Consider the following 26724-nt stretch of genomic DNA (forward strand, 5'->3'; position numbering starts at 1 on the left):
CTAGGGAAGGGAAGTCAGCCTATGAATCTGCAAGTGGGAATGAACATTATTTTTTTTTAAAGATGTATTTGTTTATTTATTTGAGAGGAAAAAAAAAACTGGGGTGGGGTGGGACAGAGGCAGAGGGAAAGAATCTCAAATAGACTTCCCTCTGAGCTCAGGGCCTGACTCCAGCTCAATCTTACAACCCTGAGATCACCCCTGAGATCAGGACCTCAGCCAAAATCACAAATCAGAGGCTTAACCAACTGAGCCACCAAGATGCCCCGGAAATGAACATGTTATTAATATCAAAAATCTAAATGGAGATTACTTCCCTAATGTGGCTGCCATGAACATTCATAATATTCATATTATAGATCATGTGCAGGCTGTCCTCTTTAGTTTACTAATACAAGAGTCCCATAAATCAAAACTTTAAGAAAGCCTGGCTGCCTGTCTTCCTTCATTCTTTTAATTTAATTTAATTTATTTATTTTTATTTTTACATATTTTTTTATTCATTCTTTTCATTTTAAATAAGCTGCACCAGGAACATGTTTTTTTTTTAATTTTTATTTTTTTCTTTCCTAAGATCCTCCTTTAAGCAGAACTCTTAAAAATCTTTTGGGATCTAGGGCACCTGGGTGGCTCAGTTAAAGCCTCTACCTTCGGCTCAGGTCATGATCCCAGGGTCCTGGCTCTCTGCTCAGCAGGGAACCTGTTTCCCTCTCTCTCTCTCTGCGCCTGCCTCTCTGCCTACTTGTGATCTGTCTCTCTGTCAAATAAATAAATAAAATCTTTTAAAAAAATCTTTTGGGATTGAGCATTTTAAAGTGCCTACACGGCATGGCTTTATAGAGATAAGTTAAATTGACTTAGACCGTGTTGTCTCAGAATGAGAAGAGAAAGCAGAAAATCGTATTTTAAAACTACACCCCCCCCCCCCCGGGAAATCGTTAATCTTCAACGATAAACTGCTTTACAAGTGATTTGTTCATCGATAGGATGATGGCTTTAGAAGATAATATACTTGATTCAGTTGCTCTGAATAATTCCAAATTCTGGATTAAATCATGGTAATTGATTTAAAGAAGATAGGACTTTTTCATTGCAATAAAGATAGTGTGTGTTAAAGTGGACTGGAATAAGGCATTTTTTGACTACAAATCTGCTGGTTTTGTGGGGTTTCCACCTGGAGCATTTTGGTAGCTAGAATATTTCTGCCACCATGAACAGTCTTTTTCCAACACAGTAATTATCATTTACTGATGTGGTCCTCTCAAGCCACATCCTCCATATGACAGGGCTGATGGTCACTGTGGAACTACTGGAAACTGCTGTAGGTAAGTCAGGTTGGCCAGTTTGTTTGGCTAAAACTTTGGGTCCCCACATTGCAGAGCACAGAAGGAAGGGAACTTTGGTCAGAAATGTGATTTCAGTTAAATGAAACTTGTCAATTATTTATGTGTTCCTGAGTTGAGAACTTTAAAACAAAACAGAGTCCTTCTGGTCCCTTGTTCACCTAGGATGGACTTGTTTCAATGGCCCATAGTGGTAATTGTTTCCTAAATGCTGACAGATGCTTTTGCATTATTCATCAAAAGTTTCTTCTATCATTAGAATCACACTGCTTTCACAGTGCTGCAAATGTTTTCCAAGAGTTGAAGAAGATGTAGGCCTCCTTGGTGCTTTTTTATCTTTCAGATGGGGATTGTCGGGATAAATTTTGATGTTTGAATTGCCCTGGTTCTGCTAGAGGAGAAGAATTTCTGATTACAGTAGTTATCAGCAATTGGAGTGCTGAATCAGTTGCACAGACTTAAAATAGCATGCAGACTGGCACATATTGTCTTGTGAATAGATCTTTAGGGAAGCAGCCTTATGGGATCAGTGAGGGTCTGTATGTTGTTCATTCCTATACTGAATACTGTGACCCAGGCGGGGAGAGTAGGCATCCCGGGAAGGCTTGTGCATCTGCTGGATATTGACTTGTACTGCTGCTGCAGGTACTGTGTTTTTAACAGAAGTCCTGTTGCTTCGAGCACATACATCATGTTCAAATACAGCATACCTTGCATTTTGCAACAATCTTAGCATTATAGGGGGGCCAATACAATCATTTATATGCAAGAACACCATCCCATTCTTAACGCTTGCAATTTATTGTTTGTTGGGTATCTGCTCTGGGTCTACTCTGTGTTCTTGTGAGTTTACCAAATTACCAGAATTGCTTTCTATGTTCTGCTTAGTTCTGGCTCTAAGCCAGGCAATGTGGGACATAAATGTGGACAGCATAATTTTTTTTTTTCCTTGAGAAAGTGGGGAGGGGCAGAGGGAAAAGGAGAGAGAGAATCATAAGTAGGCTCTATGCTCAGTGGGAAACCTGACGAGGGGTTCAGTCTCACAACCCTGAAATCACAACCCGAGCTGAAATCAAGAGTCAGATACTTAACCCACTGAGCCACCCAGGCACCCCTGGACCAGTATAATTTTTTATAGTAAATTTAGATCCGAATTTTAGGGTTAGATAAATGAATAATCGTTAGAAATAACATATATTTTTGCCTTAAAAATAAAAAAATTAGGAGTTGTTTTGTGGTGAGAAAGAATATTTTGAATTCTGAAATTTTCCATTATGTTAAAGCATTTTTGTCTTCTAATATTGTCTTCTAATATATCTGTCTTCTAATATTCAAATCTTTTTTCAGTTTTTGTTCTGTGTGGACAAATAGCATATTAGATGTTTAAAAAATTAAGTTTTAATTTTAATTATTCAATTTTATTATTTTATTTTAAAAAATCACTTGTTAACTGCAAAAACAAAAACAAAAACAAAAACAAAAAACAAACCCCAAAAAACAAAACTTGAGAAACCACAGCAGAGAATAAAGGAAAGTCATCCGTAACCTTGTATTCCAGAGACAATGAAAGCTGGCATTTTGGTATAAAGCCTTCTAGCCTTTCTCCTTTTTCCATGATGTACAAATGCAATGTTAGAGTTTCATTTTTGTGTGATTCACCTAGTGCCAGAGTCAGAAAAAAGAACATGTAAGATGGAAGACAAACACTCGAGGAAGTGAATTCTAGAAAAACTAAAAGGGCCTGAACTGAAGCGTAATAATTCTGTCTCATCTATAATATGGTGAAATCTCATGGACAGCCCAAAGAGCTCATTTAGGAAGTTTACCTATATTGAATTTGGAGTTCTGGCAGAATAAAATATTTTAATTGGATAAGTTTTTCAACCAGCTGAGTGACTCCACTATACTCTGAAAAATCTAATAAAAACACTTCCGAATCATGTTCTTCATTATTTAGCAGAAGTGACACCCCTTGATTACTATGTAAGTCCATAGTTATCATTTTTCACAATTGTATTGACCCTTAGTCAAATCTTAGGTTTAAATGCTAAAAATCACTATGTGACAAACAGACTGATCTTCAGCATTTATTTGTAAAATACTTTTTTTTTTTTTTTTTTAAAATGGCAACATGTAAGGGTTGGGGATCTTGTTTAGATCTGTTCTTTGAGAACCACAAATTCATTAATCCAATGAACAAAAATGTATGGCATCACTGTTGTGTACCAGCCACTGTTCTAGGCACAGGAAATCATGAATGAATGAAACATGTCTGTCCTCGTAGAGCTTAGATTATAGTGGGCAGTAACAGAAAATAAACAATTAAATGGTATTAATAATGGGCAATCAGGAGGCTTCTTCAGATTGGGTCATCAGGATCTACCACTGTGGGTTACTTAATCTCAGACCTGAATTTCAAGAAGGAATCAGCCCTGCAAAAAATCTGGAGGGGAGAGGGAGCATTCCAGGGAGAGGGAGCAGTGAGTGCAAAGTGGGGAAGTGTATGGATTTCACAGATCAATAAGAAGAGACTAGATAGAGTGATAATCTTATTTCTCTCTCTACAGGGGTTAATTATACTTCCTGTGGGAGGCTGTTGGCTTGTTTCAAAAAGTCTAATTGACCATTAAAAAGTACCACCTTAGCTATGACATGGAGAATTGCTTGTCGGGGGAAGCAGAAGGCCAGTTGGGATGCTCAGACATTCAGGAGAGAGAGGATGTGGAGTTTGGGTCATGGGGTTTCCATCCTGATAGACATGGGGCATTTGGGTAGTGCTTTAGATGGTGAGTCAAGGCTTTGTGAAGGATGGAGAAAGCTTCAACAATTAGTGGGGCGTGGAGCCACTTACTGAGATGGGGTGGCTGGAGGAGAAACAGGTTTTAGGACCTATGTTTAAGATTCTTATTAGACTTCCCAGCTCTGTCATCTGGTGGTTGTACATACAAGCCTAAAACTGAACGTGGAGGATGGTGGTGGAGAGTTACCTTTGACGTCATGTGTGTGCAGACCAGAATGAATACTCCAGGATAGGCTACATGGCTTGGAGTAGCAGAGAAAATCAAGTTCCTTCAACATTGGGAAGCAGTTTTATTATCCTGCCATAGAATTTTCAAGGATTCACAATTTGCTGACAATACCTTGAGCTGCTGCTTTTTCTGAGCTCTGATATCATTTAGGGAGAAGGGAAAATAGTATTTGTTGAAAGTCTCTTGTGTGCTGGGCAAGACATTTTTAGTACTTGATCTGCTGATTCTTGTGTTTAACATGTGAGGAGACTGGGCCAGAGTCGGTGGAGTAGACCAGGTAACAATATGACTGAGCAAAGAATACAGAATTCAAACGCAGGTCTTTTGCCTTGTTTTCTACTTTATCGTGTTTGCAGTAGGCAGAGTTACAAACGAGTGGCAATATTTTCCTTTGCTTTTTCTTGCAAATTATGTGCAATTTTAAAGTAAATATAACATCTCCCATATGTTTTTAAAAAGATGTTTCAAAGCTGTACTTGCTCCTGGCAAGGAGAAAAAAACATGCCTCACAATACAAAAGACTTTAAGGTGGGAGTTAAGTATCCTCCTCTCTTCCTCTCTAAGTATTATACTCCTTCCACAAATTCCAGAAATTTTCTGAGACTATATACATTCAAGTAGAATCATTATGGCATAAAAGTTTGTAGATTTTTTTTTCTACTTAATAATATATCTTGGGCAGCTTTCCATTTTGGTAAACTTAGCTCTATTGATATTCTTTTTAATGACACTGTGATATTTCATTTTATATGGTTAACCCATAATTTCTTTATTATTTCATTTTATGGTTAACCTCATGGCCATTTAGATTGTTTCTAGTCTGTTTTAAAATAGTTACAAACAAGGTGGCAGTGATTGGCCATATACCTTTGTCTCTATTCCTGCTTCATTCTGCTGTATGAGTATAGGATAAATCCCTGATTTATGATTGCAAGGTCAAATGCATGTTTCTTTTAAATTTAGAAAATATTGCCAAGTTGATTCAAATAACATTACCTAATTCATAGCACCAACTTAAAACCTTATTATCAGCCCCACAATTTCATCCACAGTGGTTTTTAATAATATTAAAATTGGTACTTATTAGACTGTTATTTTGCCTTGACTTTAAATTCTTAACCGTGAGTAATGTTAGGCATTTTCCCCTACATTTGTATTGTTCATTTCTTCTGTGAATTTATTTATTTATTTATTTTGCCTATTTTTGCTTGGGTTATTTGTTTTCCTCTTCTTACTGGCTTGCAGGAACCCATTGTATCATAGATATTGGTCCTTTATTCATTATGTGTCTTTGCAAATATTTTCTTCCAGTCTGTTGCTTATTTTGAAATTTGTTTATGATTTACATAGGTTTTTTTGTCTTTTTTTTTTAAAGATTTTTATTTATTTATTTGAGAGAGAGACAGTGAGAGAGAGCATGAGAGGCAGGAAGGTCAGAGGGAGAAGCAGACTACCCATGGAGCTGGGAGCCTGATTCGGGACTCGATCCCAGGACTCTGGGACCGTGACCTGAGCCGAAGGCGGTTGCTTAACCAACTGAGCCACCCAGGCGCCCCTTACATAGGTATTTTTACATGTTGTTAAATTTATCATCCTTTTCCATTAGGGCTTCTGTCCTTTGTTTACATCACAGAAGGTGTAGAGTCTTTACTCTGAAAGAGCTTCTAGGAGGCCAGACTTTGTTACATGGCATTGCTTATGAGTTAAAAACTGTGTAGTCTGTAGGGGCTGACATGTATGCTCTGAATTTCCTTGACCTGCCAAGGTCATGAATTATTCTCCCATCCACCTGTGCTTCTGACATTAAGGTGGCTGTTAGATGGTCATCATTTTTCCTATCTACCTCTAACTTTTTTTTCCTGGACTACAGTTCTTTTGTCTTTTGCTCCTTGTTTCTTTTTCACCATCAAAATAGTTGTTTCCAGTTGCTGCTTCTTGTCACTGCCACTGTTGTGCTTAATATTTCCTACTCTCTTGACCCATCCCTAACCTTTGCTCTGACCTCTATGACACATTTTCTGTCCCTTGTCAGTTCTCGTATGCTGCCCAAGATTTACTTGAAATACTCCACCAATCATATGGTAATTGTGCCACTTCCCAGCTCTTTATACTCGCTTGGTAGTCAGCCTTGCACTGCTAAAGATGTGCGTGACGGCTCGTGTTCACATGTATGTGTATGCATGTGTGTTGGTGTGCGCAGTTATTTCCGAGTAGAAAGAACTCAGGAATTCTTGCATCCAGATAGTTATGGTTTTAATGCTGGCCTTTTTTCCTGGGATTGACGATTTAGAAAACGCTATAGCACATCTGCTCTGATTACATATGCCAGCTTTGCTTCAAAGAAGCTTTCAGGTTTTTTTTTTTTTTTTTTTCCTTTCCATTTTCCTGCCATTTTTAGATTTTTCTATTTAAAAAAAAATGATTTAAGATCTATAGTGCAGTGATTCAGGGTAGCAGCTCCAATCAAAATTGCTTCTAATAAGGCTGTGTGAATGCTCTCAGTCACTCAGTGATGTTTATGTGTTATTAAATTTTAAAAAAAAGGAAGCTTATGATATTAGGACCAGGGTTTGGATGAGGACAAATAATTTTTGTAAAATAAACCTGAGAGGGGACGCCTGGGTGGCTCAGTTGGTTAAGCAGCTGCCTTCGGCTCAGGTCATGATCCCAGCGTCCTGGGATCGAGTCCCGCATCGGGCTCCTTGCTCCGCAGGGAGCCTGCTTCTCCCTCTGACTCTGCCTGCCTCTCTGCCTGTGCTCACTCTTGCTCTCTCTCTCTCTCTGACAAATAAATAAATAAAATCTTAAAAAAAAAAAAAAAAAAAAAAAAAAAAAACCTGAGAGGATTTTCCCAGGCATTTTCTTTACCACACAGAAATCTATTTTTCATGTTTTTTTAAGCATGGATTTTTTTTCCCCCCAACAAAAACATCTGCCCCAGAAATAAGTTGCCTGCTTTAAATGCCATACAACTTGATATCCAACAGGCTATGGCCAGAAGGCGCCAGGCTTGCTTTAGCTCAGCAGGTGGTCTCTGAAACCTCCTAAGAGGCCATTGGCCTGAGAGCAACAAAGGCTTGGAGGGAGGGACACTTTGTTTTCTAGATAAAGGTGACCTCTTGCTCCATTTTATGTTATTTGACTCTTTGATGGAGAGTTTTTTTAGGACCTGGATGGACCAAATTAGGACAGTTTGCATGAAATCAGTTAAGCTTTTTTTGTCTCTCTCTCTCTCTCTTTTTTTTTTTTTTTTTTTTTTGCTGTTTTTAACCCAAAAAAGGGTTAAGTCCCTTAATCAATAGTTAGTGAAGGAAATAGGGGCTTGAGTGTAAGAATTGGGTACTACCTGGGATGTATGAATTTGTTGGAGTACAGAATAGACATTCTCTTTTAAAATGCAATTAAATGTAGGAAGTAGGCAGAAAGTATGTCCAGTGACTTTAAGAAATGAGTGAGACAATAACAACCTCAACAAATACTTGCTCTGTATTAGTGTGTGTAGCACTCTGTGGAGATGTTTTTTCAGCTTTTTAGATGGGATGTGGGTGAGGAGAGATAAAAATACCATTGGTCATTAAGGGCTCAAAACTAAGAAAGCACCTGTGTCCTATTCAGCAGTGATAGAACAGATCTGAAATTGTGAGGTGTTGAGCTGCCTCCAAGTACACAAGAGGTTCTAGAGAAACAATTTTGAATGATTATTTGAATATCAGAATTTCATATCTTGGGGTGTCTTGGTGGCTCAGTGGGTTAAGCCTCTGCCTTCAGCTCAGGTGGTGATTCCAGGGTCCTGGGATTGAGCCCCACATCAGGCTTCTTGCTCAGCGGGGAGCCTGCTTCTCCATCTGCCTCTATGTGCTACTTCGCCTGCTTGTGCGCTCACTCTCTGTCAAATCAATAGATAAAAATTCTTTTTTTTTTTTTTAAAGATTTTATTTATTTATTTGACAGACAGAGATCACAAGTAGGCAGAGCGGCAGGCAGAGAGAGAGAGAGAGAGGGAAGCAGGCTCCCTGCTGAGCAGGGAGCCTAATGCGGGGCTCCATCCCGGGACCCTGAGATCATGACCCGAGCCGAAGGCAGCAGCCCAAACCACTGAGCCACCCAGGCACCCCAATAGATAAAAATTCTTAAAGAAAAGAATTTCTTATCTTTTAACCCTTAATTTAATTAGGATATTTCATATTTTATCAGGAGGGGGTAAAACCCTGTGGTACTGTCCTAACAGGCAACTGAACAGTAAGTCTTTGCTTCTTTCATTTAAGGGACTGAATGAAGACCCAGAGCTGGGCCTAGGAAACTGGGTCACAAGGACCACATGCCATGCAGTGAGCAATGATGGTACCCAGAGCTGTGGTCTCCGAACTGAAATGGGCCTTGGAAATCCTGAGAAGAGCTTTTAAAATGCAGAATCTCAAGAAACAGGGATTTTTGGAGGTGTGGTCTAGGAGTCTGTATTTTAAAGAAAGGCAAGACTGGGGACCAGTTGCCATCTTAGGGGAAGTGGGACTTGTCTAAGGAGCACATTCAACTTCTGACGTCATGTACACTTCCATCTTGATCGAATCACCAATCAAAGAATAAACTTGCGCTTTGAAATTAATGTGTGGTATCATAAACTTTTTATTCTTTTTAACATACCCAGTAGAAATACTTTTATGTTCTGCCATGACCATGCTTGTTGAGCTAGGAGAAAATACCTTGCTGGCTTTGGGGAAGGTTAAGTCTTCCTCATTTAACTGAATAAACTGCCCTTGCCCAGTGTCACCCAAGAAACAGCCAGGGAGATTAGGAATAAGAAATAAGTGAAAATGACTTTCTAGTTACTAAGAACAAGAATTGGAATCTAATTTTTTATATTTATTGATTTATACAAGATTTTATTTTATTTTATTTTTAGATTTCATTTATTTATTTGTCAGAGAGAGAGAGAGAGGGAGAGAGCGAGCACAGGCAGACAGAGTGGCAGGCAGAAGCAGAGGGAGAAGCAGGCTTCCTGCTGAGCAAGGACTCGATCCCAGGATGCTGGGATCATGACCTGAGCCGAAGGCAGCCGCTTAACCAACTGAGCCACCCAGGCGTCCCTATACAAGATTTTATTTTAAAGGACCCTCCACACCCACTGTGGGGCTTGAACTCACAATCTGAAGATTAGAGTCTCATGCTCCCCCACTGAGCCAGTTAGGCACCCCTCGGGTCTAATTTTTTAATGTGGCTAACAGAGTATTTATAATTCATTTCGTAAATTTCAGCTACCATTTATACATTCTAAGTGGGGAGGAAAAATATACACAGACCCAGGACAAGAACAATTGAACAAGAACAATTGAAAAAAAAAATGCACCAAGTGTTCTTACTATGATCTTTGGGGGTCAGGCTTAAATTCTGTCTCCTCTGGGGTGCATCCCAACCCGCCCCGTACCTCCTTGGTCCTTCGTGTCCTTATTTTTTATATCCCACTCCCTATTTTATTGTTAATTTTTACATATTATTTACCTGTCTTGTCATTACCATGACATAGTATCGCTATGATACATGAAGTTTCTAGAAGCTAGACCTAGTATGTTATAGGCTCCTAATACTTGGTAGGAAGGGTCTTAGGAGCCAGCAAAATTAATTCCTTATTTCTGTAGAGCAGAATGTTGGAGTCAAGACTGCTTAAAAAACTTACCAGCTGTGAGCAAGTTAGGGGCCTGGACAGGACCCAAAGGCAGACATTCTGTGGAGTGAAATGGAGAGAGAGATATCCTGGGAAATCTGGATACCTGGTTTCAAGGCTTGTCTCTGCCATTTACAAGCTTTATTATCTCAGACAAGTTCTTCTCTTCTCTAAGTCTGTTTTCATTCACTCTACAATGAGGGGCATTTAATTATCTCTACTTCACAAAGATATTTAGAGGTTAATTGAGATAACATGTCAGTAGTCTTATCTCTGGATTCCCAGTAGAGTCCTTGGGAAGATGAAGCAAACAAACTAACAAAAAACCCCAGATGTTCATCCCCATTCTGAGGGACGGTGACTTAATTGGTATGTGGTGGGACTTTTGTGTTCAACACATCTAAGAAGGTCCTCAATGATTTTGATGTACATAACAGCCAGAGTGGAGAACCATGAGCCTTGTTAGAGGAACATATTCTCTGTAAGTAAAGTCCAGTATTTATTGCAGCTTCGGAATTTTGTTCCTGAATATCCAATACCATGTCATCTCACTGAACAAATGATGGAACAAAATCTCTAGTCTTTTATTTGTGTGTATCTTAGAACCAGATTGTGCAATGGTGAAGACCCTTCCATTCCTTATGTTGAGGCAGAAAACTCTTTACATATTAGATAGAACTAAATTTAGAATTTAAAAATTAATTTATATTCCCCTCCCCCATGGGGTAACATTAAGTAAAGCCAACAAAATCATATTGTTATGAATTCTGTCTTGTATTTCATTTGTTTCCCTGGGACTAATGATTATGGAGCAGACACAATTGTTGAATACAAAATAGGTCTCATTAAAAAAGAAAGTATTATATAGAAGGCTTTAACAAAATAGAAGAAAGGGTTCTGACTTTTGAGAATTACTGATAGATTCCTTCCACCCTTTCTTTGATCTAATCCCCCATATGTATTTACCAACTTTGCAAACATATGGACGTTGTGCACATAAGGTTTGCAAACAAGTTCCAAAATGTTATCACGGACCAATTAGTTTCTAAAAACCTTTCAAATAATCGTATCTTCTCCACAAGAGTGATTTAAGCTTTGGAAAGAAAAATCAATGAACTCTGCATTGTTTGCTTTTCACTGGGAAGAATCATGGCTTAATAAGATGGAGCACTCCATGGTTGTTTGTAAGCACATTTATTCACAAGTTGGTATGATTTGACTTTAAGGCTCAACGGCTAGCAAGGAAGAGCTTTTCCCGTGAAGCCATTCCCTGTGAAGAGCAGCTCTATTTTATATACAGATCATTTAAAAAATTGATGTCTCTAGTAAGATACGCGGATATTAATCAGGTTTTTTTTTCCTTTAAAGTTATTCTGAGAGGCTTTTGGATGAACTAGAATTTTGTCTTCTTGAAAGATAAAATAGTACCTATGAAAGCTAGATCAGCTCTTTTATAGACTCACAGAGCTGAGAGGAAAATGCACCTTTAGGTTGAGGGCAGTGGGATATTCAGAGATACTCCATGACCTTCAGAAGTGCACACGGCTGGTTAGTGACAGGATGTCCCCTCTCCTGCTCCTGGAGCTGCGCAGTGACCACCATCCAGGGGCATGACCCATCAGTGAGATGCTTCAGAGCTTCCTGTGTCATGGGGCCCAAAATATGTTTCCCTCTTTTTCTGCGCTGGTGATTTCAGGAAATCTCCCTTGCCTTCCTTTGAGAGAAGCATTATCTGCATTATTTGGCACTTTTTCCATATAGAGATGAAATTGTTTTCAGAAGCTAATCCCTTTCCGTCACTCAGATTTACTCTAATCTGTGGATGCTGGCAAGAAATCAATTCACATTTTTCATGTACCTTTTGCTGAAAGAGTCTCTTGCAGAGGATCTGGACTTTTTTTTGGTCTGCTACTGCACAGTTTGGTGATCACTGTCCCAGAATAGATGTGTTTACAAAAGCATGCAAGTGGTACTCTTGTATGGCCTTAACACAGGCCTGGTTGAGACCCTGTATGTGAGAAGGTGTCTTGCGGTGACGTTTAGAGTAGAGAATGAGCAGGGCCCTAGTTTTCCTTATTACTGCTGGAAGTGATATTGCTTTTTGGCCTTTTAAAGAACAGCGCTAGGGAATATATGCGGCTGTTTGTGTGTGTGTATCCACATAGACATACACACACAAACATGCACATATATAGACTCAAATACTTACATATGTATGTGTATGTTTCTGTTTGCTTTCTGTGTTTGTTTCCCCTCCTTCTCATTCTTTTTGGCTTAATTTTAATTTGGAATATGGAGGGTATGAAGAAAAGTCACGCCCTCATCCCTTCTACTTGATTTTCTCCCACTCGTGAGAGTAACCAGCTACGGTGTTGTCTGGGTTATCCTTCTTGTGTTTCTTTTTGTGAAGATAAGTATTTGCATCTCTAAAAATTTCCCAAGATTTTCTTACACAAAAGTATCATATTACAGATATATGCTTATTTATTCTTTGCCTTTTTCACTTACTAGTATCTTCTAGAAATTAACCCATATCACTGTATAGAGGTCTTTTTTATTGTCTTGTATGGTTATATAGTAGTGCACTGGGTGTAGGTATATATTATTTTATTCAACCAGTTTCCTATTCAGGGTCATTTTTTACCCTAAATGTCAGGGGAAGAGTTTAATGTGCTGTGAGGAGAGGGGGGAAGAGAAAACAAAACAAGAAAAATGGACACAATCATCATAGGAACCTCAAAAATATGCTGAGTGAAAGAAGCCAGAAACGCAGGACTGCAGACTATAAGATTTTCATTTATGTGAAATATCTCAAGAAGACCCATCTACAGAGATAACAGGTTAGTGGTTGTCCAGGGCTGTGGGTGAAATGGGGAATGAAGGCGAATGAGCATGGAGTTTCTTCTTGGGGGTGATGGAGATGTTCTATAATAGGATCAGCTCACAACTCTGTAGATATATTAAAGTCATTAAATTGTACATTTGAAACAGGTGGATTTTAATGTATGTAGGTTGTACCTCACTAAAACTGTTAAAAAATTAGCATCAAGTGGTATGATCGACATTCCTAGGAGAATGTGATGACCTCTAATTCCAGCATGGCTTAAAGAGTTAAACCCTCTTAGATGTCATGCATGCTTAGTGGAAATGCTGGGAATCTCTCTTATACTTCAGATCAGAAGTTTGTTTGTTTGTTTGTTTGTTTGTTTTAAACAGGATTTTCTGCTTGAGGCTTTTAGTGAACCGATAACCCCTAAAGACATTTACTTATTTTAAACTGACTGTGACAGAATTGATTTAATACCTTTAAAGAATTAAATTCTGAAGGACCTCGTAGACCACTTTGTTATGCCTCTCATTTCACAGATAAAACTCTGTTAAGAGTTTTAAAACTCTAATTATGTAATAAAGTTAGAAATACAGTCTACTGTATTTCTACTCATCTGTTCTACTTTTTAAATATTTATGCTATTCTGTTAGGCAGCCATTAAAATGATAATTATTAAGACTGTGTAGAAACATGGAAAACTGTTTATTATACAAATGAAAAAAAGCAGCATGCCAAATGACCTAAATATCATGATTGCCACCAGTGTGTCAAATTTGTGTACATATTGAAGCCTGGGAGCATAATAGACAAAAACAATATGTGTGTTGTGGGTGTTTCTCTTTTAATATTCCTGAATGTGGCTGCATTTGTGGCCTGCCTTTGCAGACTTTTCCAGACTCCTTCCAGCACCGGGAGTGTGTGTGATAAGGTTACATCATTCTAAGCCCCTGGAACTCTTCCCTTGTTTACCTGCCCCTGGAAGTCTTCCTTTGTTCTCTTGTTTCTCATCTTACTTTATGGAATCTACCGATCCGGCAAGGTTGAAGAATGACTTCTATGTGGGTGGCAACTACTGTTATCTACCTCTACAGAAGGCAGAACATAAAGAAATTGGCTTAAGCCATCACTTTGTGGTTTAGATGACATTGGAAGAATATTTTGTCTCCAACGTTGAATGAGTTACAAAGAATGATTGAGGGCATTCTTTCTCTGGTTAGCTTTACAACTCAGTGGATTGTCTAGAATGAGGTTCGAGGAAGGGAGACGAGGTGACTCACCCCCAAGACTACCCTGGACTTGATGTTTCAGTGTGACTCTAACTAAATGCCTTTTCCATGTGATAAGCATAAAGGAGCTACATAAACTATTTAAGCATCCCACTGTTTCAGATCCTAACTCTGCCAGACACCTTTCAATCATATATGCTTGTTTGCTGTGGTGGATGAAGCTGGAGTCTTAGCCCAAGGCTGAGTTGATGGGATAAATGTGAAGCTAGTGACTATTAATATATTATATAAACACCCTTCCTCATTGAGAGATTGGATCCTACTTTCTAAAATATTTGTGTTTCTCCAAATGATGCTTTTGCTAAATTATAGATGGTGTTTATTAGCTCAGATAGCTGATTATACTTTTTTTTAAAAAAAGATTTTATTTATTTGACACACAGAGCAATCAAAAGTAGGCAGAGAGGCAGGCAGAGAGAGAGGAGGAAGCAGGCTCCCCGCTAAGCAGAGAGCCTGATGTGGGTCTTGATCCCAGGACCCTGAGATCATGACCTGAGCCGAAGGCAGAGGCTTTAACCCACTGAGCCACCCAGGCACCCTAATTATACTTTTTTAAGAGAAAAAGATTTTATTTATATGACAGAGAGAGAGGAAGGAGAGAGAGAGAGCACTTATAAGCCTGGGGATGGGGAGGGGAGGAGCAGAGGGGGAGGAAGATGCAGATTCCCCACTGAGCAGAGAGTTCATCTTGGGGCTTGATCCCAGGACTCTGGGACCACGACCTGGGCGAAGGCAGATGCCCAACTGACTGAGCCATCTAGGCATCCGTGATTACACTTTTATATCATTGTACTTTTCCTGTTGAAGTGTTGAGATGTTATGGCCATAGCAGTTCCATTTTAGGTTGAAAAAGGGGGTGTACTGTGAAAAGGAAAGGGAAAGAAAGGGCAGTGTGAACAAAGCAGAGGACACAATGTCAGATAGATAGGTAGTGCTTGCTGTTAGATCTTTGATTGTATAGTTAATTCAATTTTCCACTCTGGTTTAAGCAATTTATTTTATTCTCTCTTCCCAAAGAGACATCTTCCTGAATTACGGTTTTATTTTGTTTTATTTTATTTTTTTAATCCCACGAATCCTTTGCTCAAATGTCTGGTGAATCTCTCATGACAATGGATTAAGATCTTATTCTACCAACATCCCCGACTTCCTACAGCCTACTTTTTTATCCAGCCCTTGGAACCTTCTGTCCCATCATTTTCCTTTTGAGTCACTCTTCCAAAGTTGGAGACCCATCGTTCCCTATTCTCTGAATATATCTCTACTCTTTCTCGTCCCTGAGCATCTGATACTGTGTCATTACTACACTTCTCCTCATTCTAGCCCACTGTATTCTCCTTTCATTATGGAATCCCATAGTATTTTTGTCTTTACTTTTGACTTGGCATTTATTTTTAAAGTTTTCCATATATGGTTTTATTGTCTTATATATAGTTATATATATAAAACACCATTTATAGTGTTTATGATATGCCAGACACTGTTTTCAGTACTTTACATGAATTGACTCATTCAATTCTCAACAGCATTTCAAGATTATTATCCTTATTTTATAGGTAAGGAAATGGAGGCACACAGGGACTAAGTAACTTGCCCAAGGTCATATAGCAAGTTAAGTGGCAGATCTGGAATTCTTTTTTTTTTTTTTATTAAGATTTTTTTATTTATTTATTTGACAGAGAGAAATCACAAGTAGACGGAGAGGCAGGTAGAGAGAGAGGAAGGGAAGCAGGCTCCCTGCTGAGCAGAGAGCCCGATGCGGGACTCGATCCCATGACCCTGAGATCATGACCTGAGCCGAAGGCAGCGGCTTAACCCACTGAGCCACCCAGGCGCCCGGCAGATCTGGAATTCTATACCACGCTGTCTAGATTCAGATTTTGTGTTCTTGATCACAGCTCTAAACTACCATTAATAAATTGTCTTTTTAGGTGTTTCATTCTCACAAAGTTAACTTCTTTAAGTCAAGGACATGGTCTTGTTCTCTGCTTTGTGCCTGAAACAAGGAGTTTGCTCTGTGAACATCTGTTTATTGATGTGACCTATTATTATTATTACCTATTTTTATTTTTTTATAGATTGTTATTGTTAAGTAATCTCTACACCCAACGTGGGGCTCGAACGTATACCCCTGAGATCAAGAGTCACACGTTCATGCGCCTGGGTGACACAGTGGGTTTAGCCTCTGCCTTCAGCTCAGGTCATGATCTCAGGGTCCTGGGATCAAGCCCCGCATCAGGCTCTCTGCTCGGTGGGGAGCCTGCTTCCCCCTCTCCTTCTGCCTGCCTCTCTGCCTACTTATGATCTCTCTCTCTCTCTGTCAACTAAATAAATAAAATCTAAAAAAAAAAAAAAAAAAGTCACATGTTCTACCAACTAAGCCAGCCAGGAGCCCTGATGTGACCTGTTGTTATCAGTGGTCAGTCGAGTTCTCAGATTTTTCTAGGAGTTTTGGCTTTGTTGGTTTGACTTGATGATTTTATCTCCATACGCTGACACTCCGTTCTCCCTGTAATTACTGGTATGATGTGGTCAGTGTGGCTGTCAACAATTCAAATCTGGGGCTTTTGTTATTACCTAAATGAATGGTACTTAGTAGTGGGTGACTACTTAACGTGTGCAAAACCAAATCTCAAATTTTGCTCTTTGCTTCAAAGTAAGTATTTTAAGTTTGTGTGTTTGTTTTCATAAGTGCTATTTTGTTACTTTTGAATTTTTGATATGTCAGATAAAACGAGAAAGAGCAGCCTATACTACTTTCGTTGTAATATCAAATCCTAAAACTAACTTAATTTTATGCAGTTCTTCTTTGATTTCTTTGGAGAAGAAAAAGCTCTTCATGCAAGGAAGAGTGAAAGTTGGTTATGCTGAAGTTACTTTTAGTCAGTACCCTGCACATACACTATCTCACCTTTAAGATCACCTTATCTCTCCTGGTAAAGACAGGCTACATAGTCATAAAAGCTGACCTCTCATGTTGTTGAAGTTTATTTTCTGTGTTTCTTTGATCTGTTTCTAATGGCATACTGCTTGATAAGATAGGTACTCCAAACCAGATGTTTCTAGTGCTCTCGTGGTTATAAAGGTGCCTTTGTAATGGTCAGTGAAATAAAAGCTATCTCTGGATAATATAATAAGAAAGTATTTGGAAGAGTATTGAATAACTTGCAGAATCCAGAGGACAATGTCAGCCTCCAGGATAACCGTAACAACTATGGAATCTTAGGGTGGCCAGGCAGGAGTGTCTTTTAAGTTTTGGCCATTGAAATAGCTCAGTTCTGTTTCCTTCCCATGCTCAGCTCAGGATTTGTGTTTTTTGGAAGGGACTCAGATTTGCTCTTAGCTTAAGTCAGTCAGGTGCCCATTTCTTAGTTGGGGTGATTGGCCACCAAAAACACATGAAATGGAAAAGGAGTATTTCTAGTTACCAAAGAAGGGGAAACAGGCCACACCGGCAGACGCCCATTTCTAACAAGGTTCATCTCAAAGCAGAGAGAATTTAAATGATAGTTTTAGCTTGGACAGTGAGAGATTTGGACAGTACCTGAATTCAATCACTAAATTATTCTTCTAGGTGGAAAATCTTAGCAGTTTATTTCATTAATCAATGGACGTTTTATGCTGAATTGTGAAAAAGTGATTTTTTTTCTGATCACAGTTTTAAAAGATTTATTTTCGTATTTATTTATTTAAATATTTTTATATTTATTCTATTTTCAAATATATACAGAAATATAATAGTATGAACCCATAGTAGTCATTATCCAATTTCAAAAATTGTTAACATTTTGTCAATTTTGTTTTTATTGATTGCATCTTCAAGGATTATCACAAGATGTTTTTACAACTGACTAAAAACTCACAAATATTCACTATGAAGTCTGAGAAATGCTTTCTAAACATAAATCCAAGCATCAAATGATTACTCTCATACCAAAAAGTATGTTGCCAGTTAGAACAAAAGATGGTCCTGTGTAACATTGATGCAGTGTTTACCTGGAAGTAGAAATTTTCTTTCAATCAGGAAGGCTATTTTTACTGGTTTAAGACTGGTGAATCAGTTCCTCAATGGCTCTTTCCAGATTATTTTTCCCAACTTTAGTCTTCTGGTTCTTGGAATCTTTGGGAGGTGAATCTGAGGTTTTATTTGACAGTAGATTTTCTTTCTTTCTTTAAGACTTTATTTATTTATTTGACAGACAGAGATCACAAGTAGGCAGAGAAGCAGGCAGAGAGAGGAGGAAGCAGGCTCCCTGCTGAGCAGAGAGCTGGATGTGGGGGCTTAAGCCTGGAATTATGGGATCATGACCTGAGCCGAAGGCAGAGGCTTTAACCCACTGAGCCACCCAGGCGCCCCGTGACAGTAGATTTTCTGAACGCTAGTCTACACGTATATGGTTTAACAGCTAAACGTGCTCTAATCTCTCTTGGCAGTTGAAAGATGCATGAGTGTGATGCAGTCGGGGACACAGATGATCAAATTGAAACGTGGGAGCAAAGGGCTAGTCCGGCTCTTCTACCTGGATGAGCATCGGACCCGCCTCCGGTGGAGACCCTCGAGGAAGAGTGAGAAGGCAAAAAGTAAGACCAATCTTTGAATTCTTTGCTTGACATGATATAGTTCCACGTGGGTTATATTTGCTGGGCTGTCTGGAAGCTTCAGATCTATGAAACTTTGATAGTTTTGTAAGTTTTGGGGTCAGTTGCTAAAGGATGCAGACAGACTGAATAAGTAATGACCATTTTGTCTTTTTAATTCCTTGGGGATTTTAATCCACAAAAGTTTTCTTGTCCATGTGAGTGCGGTAAATGTTAATATTTGCCCTGTGCTGGAAACATGATTTATTTTTTAGTTGAGATAAGAGGTTTTATAGCCTGAGTCCCTCTATTTATTTATTTATTATTTTATTTAAATTGTTTTTTAAAGATTTTTTCTTTTAAAGATTTTTTCTTTTTATTTATTTGACAGAGAGAGATCACAAGTAGGCAGAGAGGCAGGCAGAGAGAGAGGGAAAGGAGGAAGCAGGTTCTCTGCCGAGCAGAGAGCCCGATGCGGGACTTGATCCCAGGACCCTGAGATCATGACCTGAGCCGAAGGCAGCGGCTTAACCTACTGAGCCACCCAGGCGCCCCATTTTTAAAGACTTTATTTATTTATTTGACAGAGAGAGAGAGATGGTGAGAGAGGGAGCATAACCAGAGGGAGAAGCAGGCATCTCGTGGAGCAGGAAGCCTGAGGTGGGGCTCGATCCCAGGACCCTAGGATCATGACTCGAGCCGAAGGCAGATGCTTACTGACTGAGGCACCCAGGCACCCCTATTTGTTATTGATTTTTAATAAAAGTTGAAGGGTATTATAAATCCAGTGGACTTAAAAGTGTATTGCCATATTATGAGCAAAGCTAACTGATCAGTGAGTTAGCTTTTAGTGATATCAAGCAAAAGAGTTTTGATCTGACCCCTACTGAAAGTCTCTCTCCCACACCTTGTACATTCAGCACCAAGTTGGTCTTGGGTCCTGAGTAGTGGCTCTCTCATCAACTTCCTTCCTGTTTTCATAGGAACCTCCCTGGTCTCTGGTCTCTTCACCTATCTGGCCTGTCGAGAAGTCTCCTAACCAGTCTCCATTTTGCTAGTGTCTTTTGTTTTTGTCTGTTAAGATGCTTTCATCTTCAAGTAGCATAAGACATTGACTAAATTAGACTTACACGAAAAATAAAGATATCATCTCACGTAACAAGAAACTCAGAGATCGGCAGGTCCAGGTGTGGGATGTTGAGTCTTTAGTTCTGTTTTCCTCAGGGCTCTAGGCTGTTTCCCCTGTATGTTGACCCTGTCGTCAAGGCAGCAGCAACATGGTGCTTCCTTTTTAGGAGAAGGGAACCCCTTTCCAGAATTTTCTCTCAAAGCGGACTGCCCCATGTCTCCTTGGTCAGAACTGCATTATATTCCCACACCTAAATCGATCATAGGAAATAGGAATGGGGCCTCTCCAATGTCTTAGACATTCCAGAACTTGCCCTGGGGACTGGGGGAAGCGGGGAGGCGTTGGCTCATTTCTCTATGAATTGTGTGGGGAATGAGTTGATACCAGAAGAAAATTGTGTCTTTGCCACGAAGGCAGAGTGGAGGGGATGGTATTAGAGGCAATCAGTAAGATTGCAATACTTCTGATCCGCGTTTAAAAACAAGCAAGCAAACAAAAAAGTAGTATTCTAATTTAAGTAATCATCCCTGTTAGTGCTTCTCTGATCCAAATCTGCAGTGTTGTTCCATTACCTAAAAGATGCTCAGCTCTGGTCTCTTATCCCAGGCTCTCTGTGATCTAGCTTCTCCCTACCTTTCTGGCTGTATGTCCCACTATACTCTCTCTTGAGCTTTCTAGTCTTGCACAAGTGACCTATTTAATATCCCTGCAGTGGACCTCTTGTTTCTGTATCCTATGTTTTTTTTTCTTCTGGGATACCATTTTATTCCTCTACCTCTCTAAGCCCTGCTTGACCTTTACCGTCCTGGCGTTCTTTCTGGAGATACCAGTCACATTTAGCCATGCTACTCAGTTACCACCAAACATTTTTTTCCTTCCAATATTTAACTGTCATCTTATGCACAACTCCAGAGTTGGTTCTAGGTCTTTGCATGTTTTCCCTGTGCAAATATGCAAGCTGTAAATTTGATACATTCCTAGTCTCCTTTTTGCCCTGATCTGTATATCGCTCTTCCTGTCATAAATTTCAACATGTCCTGACTCAGTGCCTGGAAAGGCGTGGTCCAGGCCCAAGGCTGCCCGGGAAGGTAAGGTGGCCAGTCTCCATTTTGCTGGCAGAAGGTCCCTAGCGGGAAACGATAGGGCTTGTATTTCACATTTGAACTTAATACCACAGTTCACAGACAGTGAATTTGTTCATGCTTATTTTTTTTTAAAGACCTATTTATTTGAGATAGAGTGAGAGAGAGAGAGAGAGTGTGTGTGTGTGTGTGTGTGTGTGTAGCAGCAGAGGGAGAGAATCTTCAAGCAGACTCCCTGCTGAGTGTGGAGCCCAATGCGGGGCTCGATCTTAAGACCCAGGGATCGTGACCTGGGCCGAGACCAAGAGTCAGAGGCTTAACTGACTGGGCCACCCAGCTGTCCCTGTTCGTGCTTATTTTTAGAATTTAAGATGATTTTGCTGTTTAAAAAAAATTTTTTTTTCCCCAAATCCATTATGCCATGCAACTGTGTGTTCTGCTTTCCCCGCAGTACTTATCGACTCCATTTACAAAGTCACCGAAGGTCGGCAGTCTGAAATATTCCACAGACAAGCGGAGGGCCACTTTGACCCCAGCTGCTGCTTCACCATTTACCATGGCAACCACATGGAGTCTTTGGACCTCATCACCTCCAACCCCGAGGAGGCCCGCACCTGGATCACAGGCCTGAAGTACCTGATGGCCGGCATCAGTGATGAAGATTCCCTTGCCAAGAGGCAGAGAACCCATGACCAATATCCTCCCTAGAATGTTAATGTTGAGCTGTGTGTGTGTGTGTGTATTAGACCGTGTTTTATTTTCCCCTGCAGTTTTGAGGCTTAAAGCCACCTTCCTCTCTCTCTCTCTCTCTTTCTTTACCCCTAGCACCTTTCTGCCCCCTCCTCCCTCTCACCCCAAGTAGATGAATGCACAGAACAGACAGAAATGAGCTGGCATAAACTCCGGCTTCTTAGGAGGAGACTGAATTTAGCTTCACAATCAGAGATCTCCAAATGCAGCCTAAAGTTTCCTAAGAGAGACGTGGTAGCTGGGAAGGTGTTTATTTGGATTAGAGAAAATCCTGCTTTGTGATCAAGTCAGTTTAGTTTAACAGGTACTCTTTGAGTTCTAATTACATATGAGATATTAAGCTCCTTCCTGCTTTTTCTGTCTCTCTTTTTAATTTACAGTATGGAAACTGATGGATACGGAAGGGGAAGTTATTTTTTGCTTCATATCATTTACCTTCTCTGAATTGTAAAAGAAACTAGGGACTTCTCTGAGTGTCCTTGATGAAGCCTGTTCTTGAGGTCCTGTGCTGACCAGATAGTTAGCCTCTTTGGTCTGGAGATACCTCTTGCGCTGGTATTGGCCTGGTCATGGGACATGGACTTTCTGGCCTCAATTTCCTTATCTGTAAAGTGAAGACAATGGAGTTGTTGACTGCTTTGATTTCCTTTATCACATTTTTTTTTTTTTTAAAGAAGACTTTATTTATTTATTTTGGAGAGGGAGTGAGAGAGAGCACATGCAGGGGGGCAGTAGGCAGAGGGAGAAGGAGAGGAAGAAGCAGGCTCCTGGCTGAGCAGGGAGCCTGACTTGGAACTCAATCCCAGGACCTTGGGATCATGATACTTAACCCACTGAGCCACCCAGGTGCCCCCTTTTTCACATTTGGAATGGTCTGAAAATACATGTACCCCTATCTATGAAGGGAGTGGGACTACTTCCTTGCTGTCATTGGAATGTATGCCCTAATTTTTTCCCCCCAGAGTAGTGATAAATTTGTGCTGCTCTAGTTATGATTCCTCACCCAGGGTATTGTTTGAGCAGAGTGGAAATATTCAGCCCATGAAAGGAATTTTGACAGTGTGAAGGTCTGAGCTGATGAGCCATGATGTTTTCATCAATATTCACAGCATGCAGATAAAGGCACCTGGGATTCATAAGTGAGCAAAACACAGACATAGAAACTAACTTTCTGTGCTTTATTCTGTTAATTTAGTTCTTAACTCCTTAACATTTGGTAAAAAAACAAACAAAAATATTGAATAAAATTGCTTTCTGATATAAGCCATGGAACCGTACTGTGTCCCAAACTAAAGGAATATTAATTTTTCATGAACAGGAGAGGTGAGATGGGGCAGTTCACGGGTTGGTTAATCATGGCTCAGTGATGTCATCAGAGACCGGAGTTCTGCCAGGCTCAGCCTGTTGGGATGGTCCTTCAGTGGCTGCCCCATGGTCAGATAGAGGTACACCTGCTTCAGATAGCAGTTCCAAACACAGCACTGCTCTGAGGGATCATAGTTTCTTCTCATAATTCTTTTTTTAAGAACAAAGTAAATTTTCCCAGCCATGCCCTCCCCTGCCCCCCGCCCCCCGCACCCACTGCAAGGACTAAATCTCATCATTGGCCCAATGGCTGTTTTAGGCCCATTCCTAAAGCAATCTTCAACAACATAAACCGATTAACATAATTGGAGCTCGGGACTCTTGCACTCGTAAAACCTGAAAGGGTTTTTGTTTATGTGGGTTTCATCTATTGATAATGTCATATTAGAAATTAAATCTGAGAATTAAAAAAAATTGTTAATACTCTTAAAATTATAATAAACTGGAGCACCTGGGTGGCTCAGTCTTAAGTGGCTGCCTTCGGCTCAGGTCATGATCCTGGGGTCCTGGGATTGAGCCCCGCATGGGGCTCCCTACTCCGTGGGAAGCCTGCTTCTCCCTCTCCCACTCCCCCTGCTTATGTTCCTTCTCTTGCTGTGTCTTTCTCTGTCAAATAAATAAACATCTTAAAAAAATAAAATCATAATAACATTACATGTTAACATATTTTTATGAAAACTATTTTTCAAAACAAATTAGTGAAAAAGAATAGTGTTCTTTCCTCTTTTGCAGGTGTCTTCAATGTCTGTCTGAACAGTACGCATGTATTTTCCTATCCGCTTCTGCATTTAATCTGTACGTTGTATTGTTTTGGTGGAAATACGTGAAGAAAATTTAGCCTCACACAGATAAATGGTTGGAAGAGGGGGACCTCATGGTTAGGGGGATGCTTTGGATTCTACTCTGGGGATGGCTGCGCTAAGGCCAGTCGAAGATTCACCTTCTGCCTCCATGGGAGCAAATTGTTCTTGCATACCTGAACGAAACTGATGTTCTTCAACAAGGAAGAAGGAAGGGAAATGGTTGTTGGGAAGACAAGCAATTGTAGAAGTGCTCTCCTCACCCAGTTAACTCCCACAAGTTCACAGTGTTCCAGAGCTTTTAGCCACGTATATAAACGCTTCTCATAAACTCTGAAGTAGACCAGTAAGAGCAATGGGCATACTGTTGTTTTTTCTAAATGGTGGCAAAATTTACACCTTCACTCGATCGTTCTAGTTAAGTGAGAAATGCATGCTTATTGCAGTAAGCCAAAGAATACAGAGCTGCATAACGAAAAGATCGATTGTCTTTATCCCTGTCTATGAATTTTGTACCCACTCTTCCAAGGTTACTGATGTTAGCAATCTGATACACCCCCGACCTGGTTGTCTGCTTTTCTGTTGTTGAATTTTGAGAGTTCTGTATATTAATTCCTTAGTAGTTACATGGCTTACAAACCTTTTCTTTTATTCCGTTGGTCTTCTTACCTTCTTGATAGTGTCCTCGGTGCACAATATTTTTGAAGTTTCATGAAGTCCAGTTTGCCTGCTTTATCTTTTGTCACCTGCGCTTTAGAGTGTCATACCCAAGAAACCTTTGCCAGATTCCATATTGTGAAAATTTCATTCTGTTTTCTGCTAAAGAGTTTTATTGTTTTTGGTCTTACATTTATGTCATTGATTCATTTGAATTAATTTTTGTGGATGGTATTAGGTAATTATCCAACTTCATTCTTTTGCATGTCAATATCCAAGCTTTCCAGGCCCATTTGTGGAAAAGACTTTTTTTTTCCATCCATTGGTCTTGGCGGCCTTGTCAAAAATCATTTGACTATAGATGTGAGGGTTTATTTGTGGGCTATTTTGTTATATTGGTTTATATGTTTGTATTCATACTAATACAACACTGTTTTGATTACTATAGCTTCAAGATAACTTTTGAATTCAGGAAGTGTGAGTTTTCCAGTTTTGTTCATTTTCAAGATGGTTTGGCTACTCAAAGTTCCTGAATTTTAGGATTAATTTTTCTATTTCTGCAGAAAATGTCATTGGTATTTGGATAGAAGTTGCATTGACTCTGTAAGTTGCTTTGGGTAGGACTGACATTTTAACTAAATTGTTTTCCAGTCCATGAACATGGATTCCATCCAGTTATATCTTCTTTAATCTCTTTCAGCAATGTGTTGTGTTTTCATTGTGCAAGTTTTTGACCTTCCTTATTAATTCCTAAGTATTTTGTTATTTTGATGAGATGTACATGGAATTATTTTTGTAATTCCTTCTCAGATTGTTAATGTTCATATATAGAAATGCAGCCAATTTTTGTGTGTTGGCTTTGTGTACTGCTACTTTGCTGACTGAATTCATTTATTCTAACAACTTTTTTATGGAGTCTTCAAGGTTTTCTGTATATCAGATCATATCATCTGCAAACAAATAATTTTACTTCTTTCTAACTTAGCTGCCTTTTCCTTCTGCCTGACTGCCTTCCTGCCTGACTTCCTTCCTTCTGCTCTGCCTAAAAGTTAGTACTCTGTTGAATAAAAGTGGTGGAAGATGGCACCTTTGTCTTGTTCCTGATTATTGAGGAAAGCTTTCAGTCTTTCACTATTGAATATATTTACTATTTTTTTTCATACGTGTCTTTTACTATATTGAAGAGTTTTCTTTTATTCCTTCTGTCTTGAGTGTTTTTATCATGAAAAGGTGTTGAATTTAGTCAAATGCTCTTCTGCATCAGTTGAGATGATGATGTGGTTTTTTTTTTCCCCCCTTCCTTATGTTGCTGTTGATCTATTCTCATATGTTGAGCCATTGGTATATTCCAGGAATAAATCCCTCTTGGTCATGGTGTATAATTCCTTTAATATACTGCTGAATTTTATGTGCAAGTATCCTGTTGAGCATTTTTGCACTACTGTTTCTTGGTCTGTATATATATATTTTTCTTGTGGTATCTTTGAGTTTGGCATCAGGCTAATACTGGCCTCATAGAATGAGCTAGGAAATGTACCCTCTTGGGTTTTTTGAGAAGGGTTGGTGTTAATTCCTTTAATGTTTGGTAGAATTCAGCAGAGCTGAATTTAAGTTTAAGTATCAAATATTGAGTTTTCTTTGTTAAGAGATTTTTTGGTTACTGAGTCAAGCTCCTTACTGGTTAGAGACCTATTCACATTTTATTTTCTTTGTGATTTAGTCTCTGTAGGATTTGTCCATTTCATTTAGTTTATCCAGTTTGTTAGCATGCAGTTTTTCATAGTACTCTCTTAAAATCCTTTTTATTTCTGTAGAATTGGTAGTAATGTCCTCACTTTTGTTTCTGATTTTAGTAATTTAAATCCTTTCTCTTTTTTTGTTAATCTAGCTAGCTAAAGGTTTGTTAATGCTGTTGGTCTTTTCATAAAGAGCCTACTTTTCATTTCATTGATTTTTCTATCTCTATTTCATTGCTCTTTCCTCTAATCTTTCTTATTTTCTTTTATGCTAGCTTTGGATTTAGTTTGTCTTCTTTTTTTCTAGTTCTTTAAGATGTTAAGTTGATGGTATGTGAGATCTTTCTTGAATTTCATTTTTAGTCATTATTTTTAAAATTGCTTGTTTTTTAATAGAATTAGAATTGAGGTGCAATGTTATATTAGCTTTAAGTTTATTTTTTTTAATGTAAGCATTTATAGCTGTAAATTTCTCCCCTT

At 39.2% G+C, this 26724-nt stretch overlaps 1 protein-coding gene across 6 annotated transcripts in view; it reads left to right on the forward strand.

The window, feature by feature from the left end:
• The window catches only part of PLCH1 (phospholipase C eta 1), a 221466-nt gene that overhangs the window by 112033 nt on the left and 82709 nt on the right, over window positions 1–26724 (forward strand). For all 6 annotated transcript variants that reach the window (XM_059163689.1, XM_059163690.1, XM_059163694.1 and 3 more), the window contains 2 exons: window positions 18582–18728; window positions 21388–21631. In XM_059163689.1, coding sequence (XP_059019672.1) covers window positions 18582–18728; window positions 21388–21631 — 391 coding nt within the window. The remainder of the gene's footprint in view (window positions 1–18581; window positions 18729–21387; window positions 21632–26724) is intronic.

Source organism: Mustela lutreola, chromosome 2, assembly GCF_030435805.1.
Source record: "Mustela lutreola isolate mMusLut2 chromosome 2, mMusLut2.pri, whole genome shotgun sequence".
In the NCBI taxonomy this organism is placed as follows: Eukaryota; Metazoa; Chordata; class Mammalia; order Carnivora; family Mustelidae; genus Mustela; species Mustela lutreola.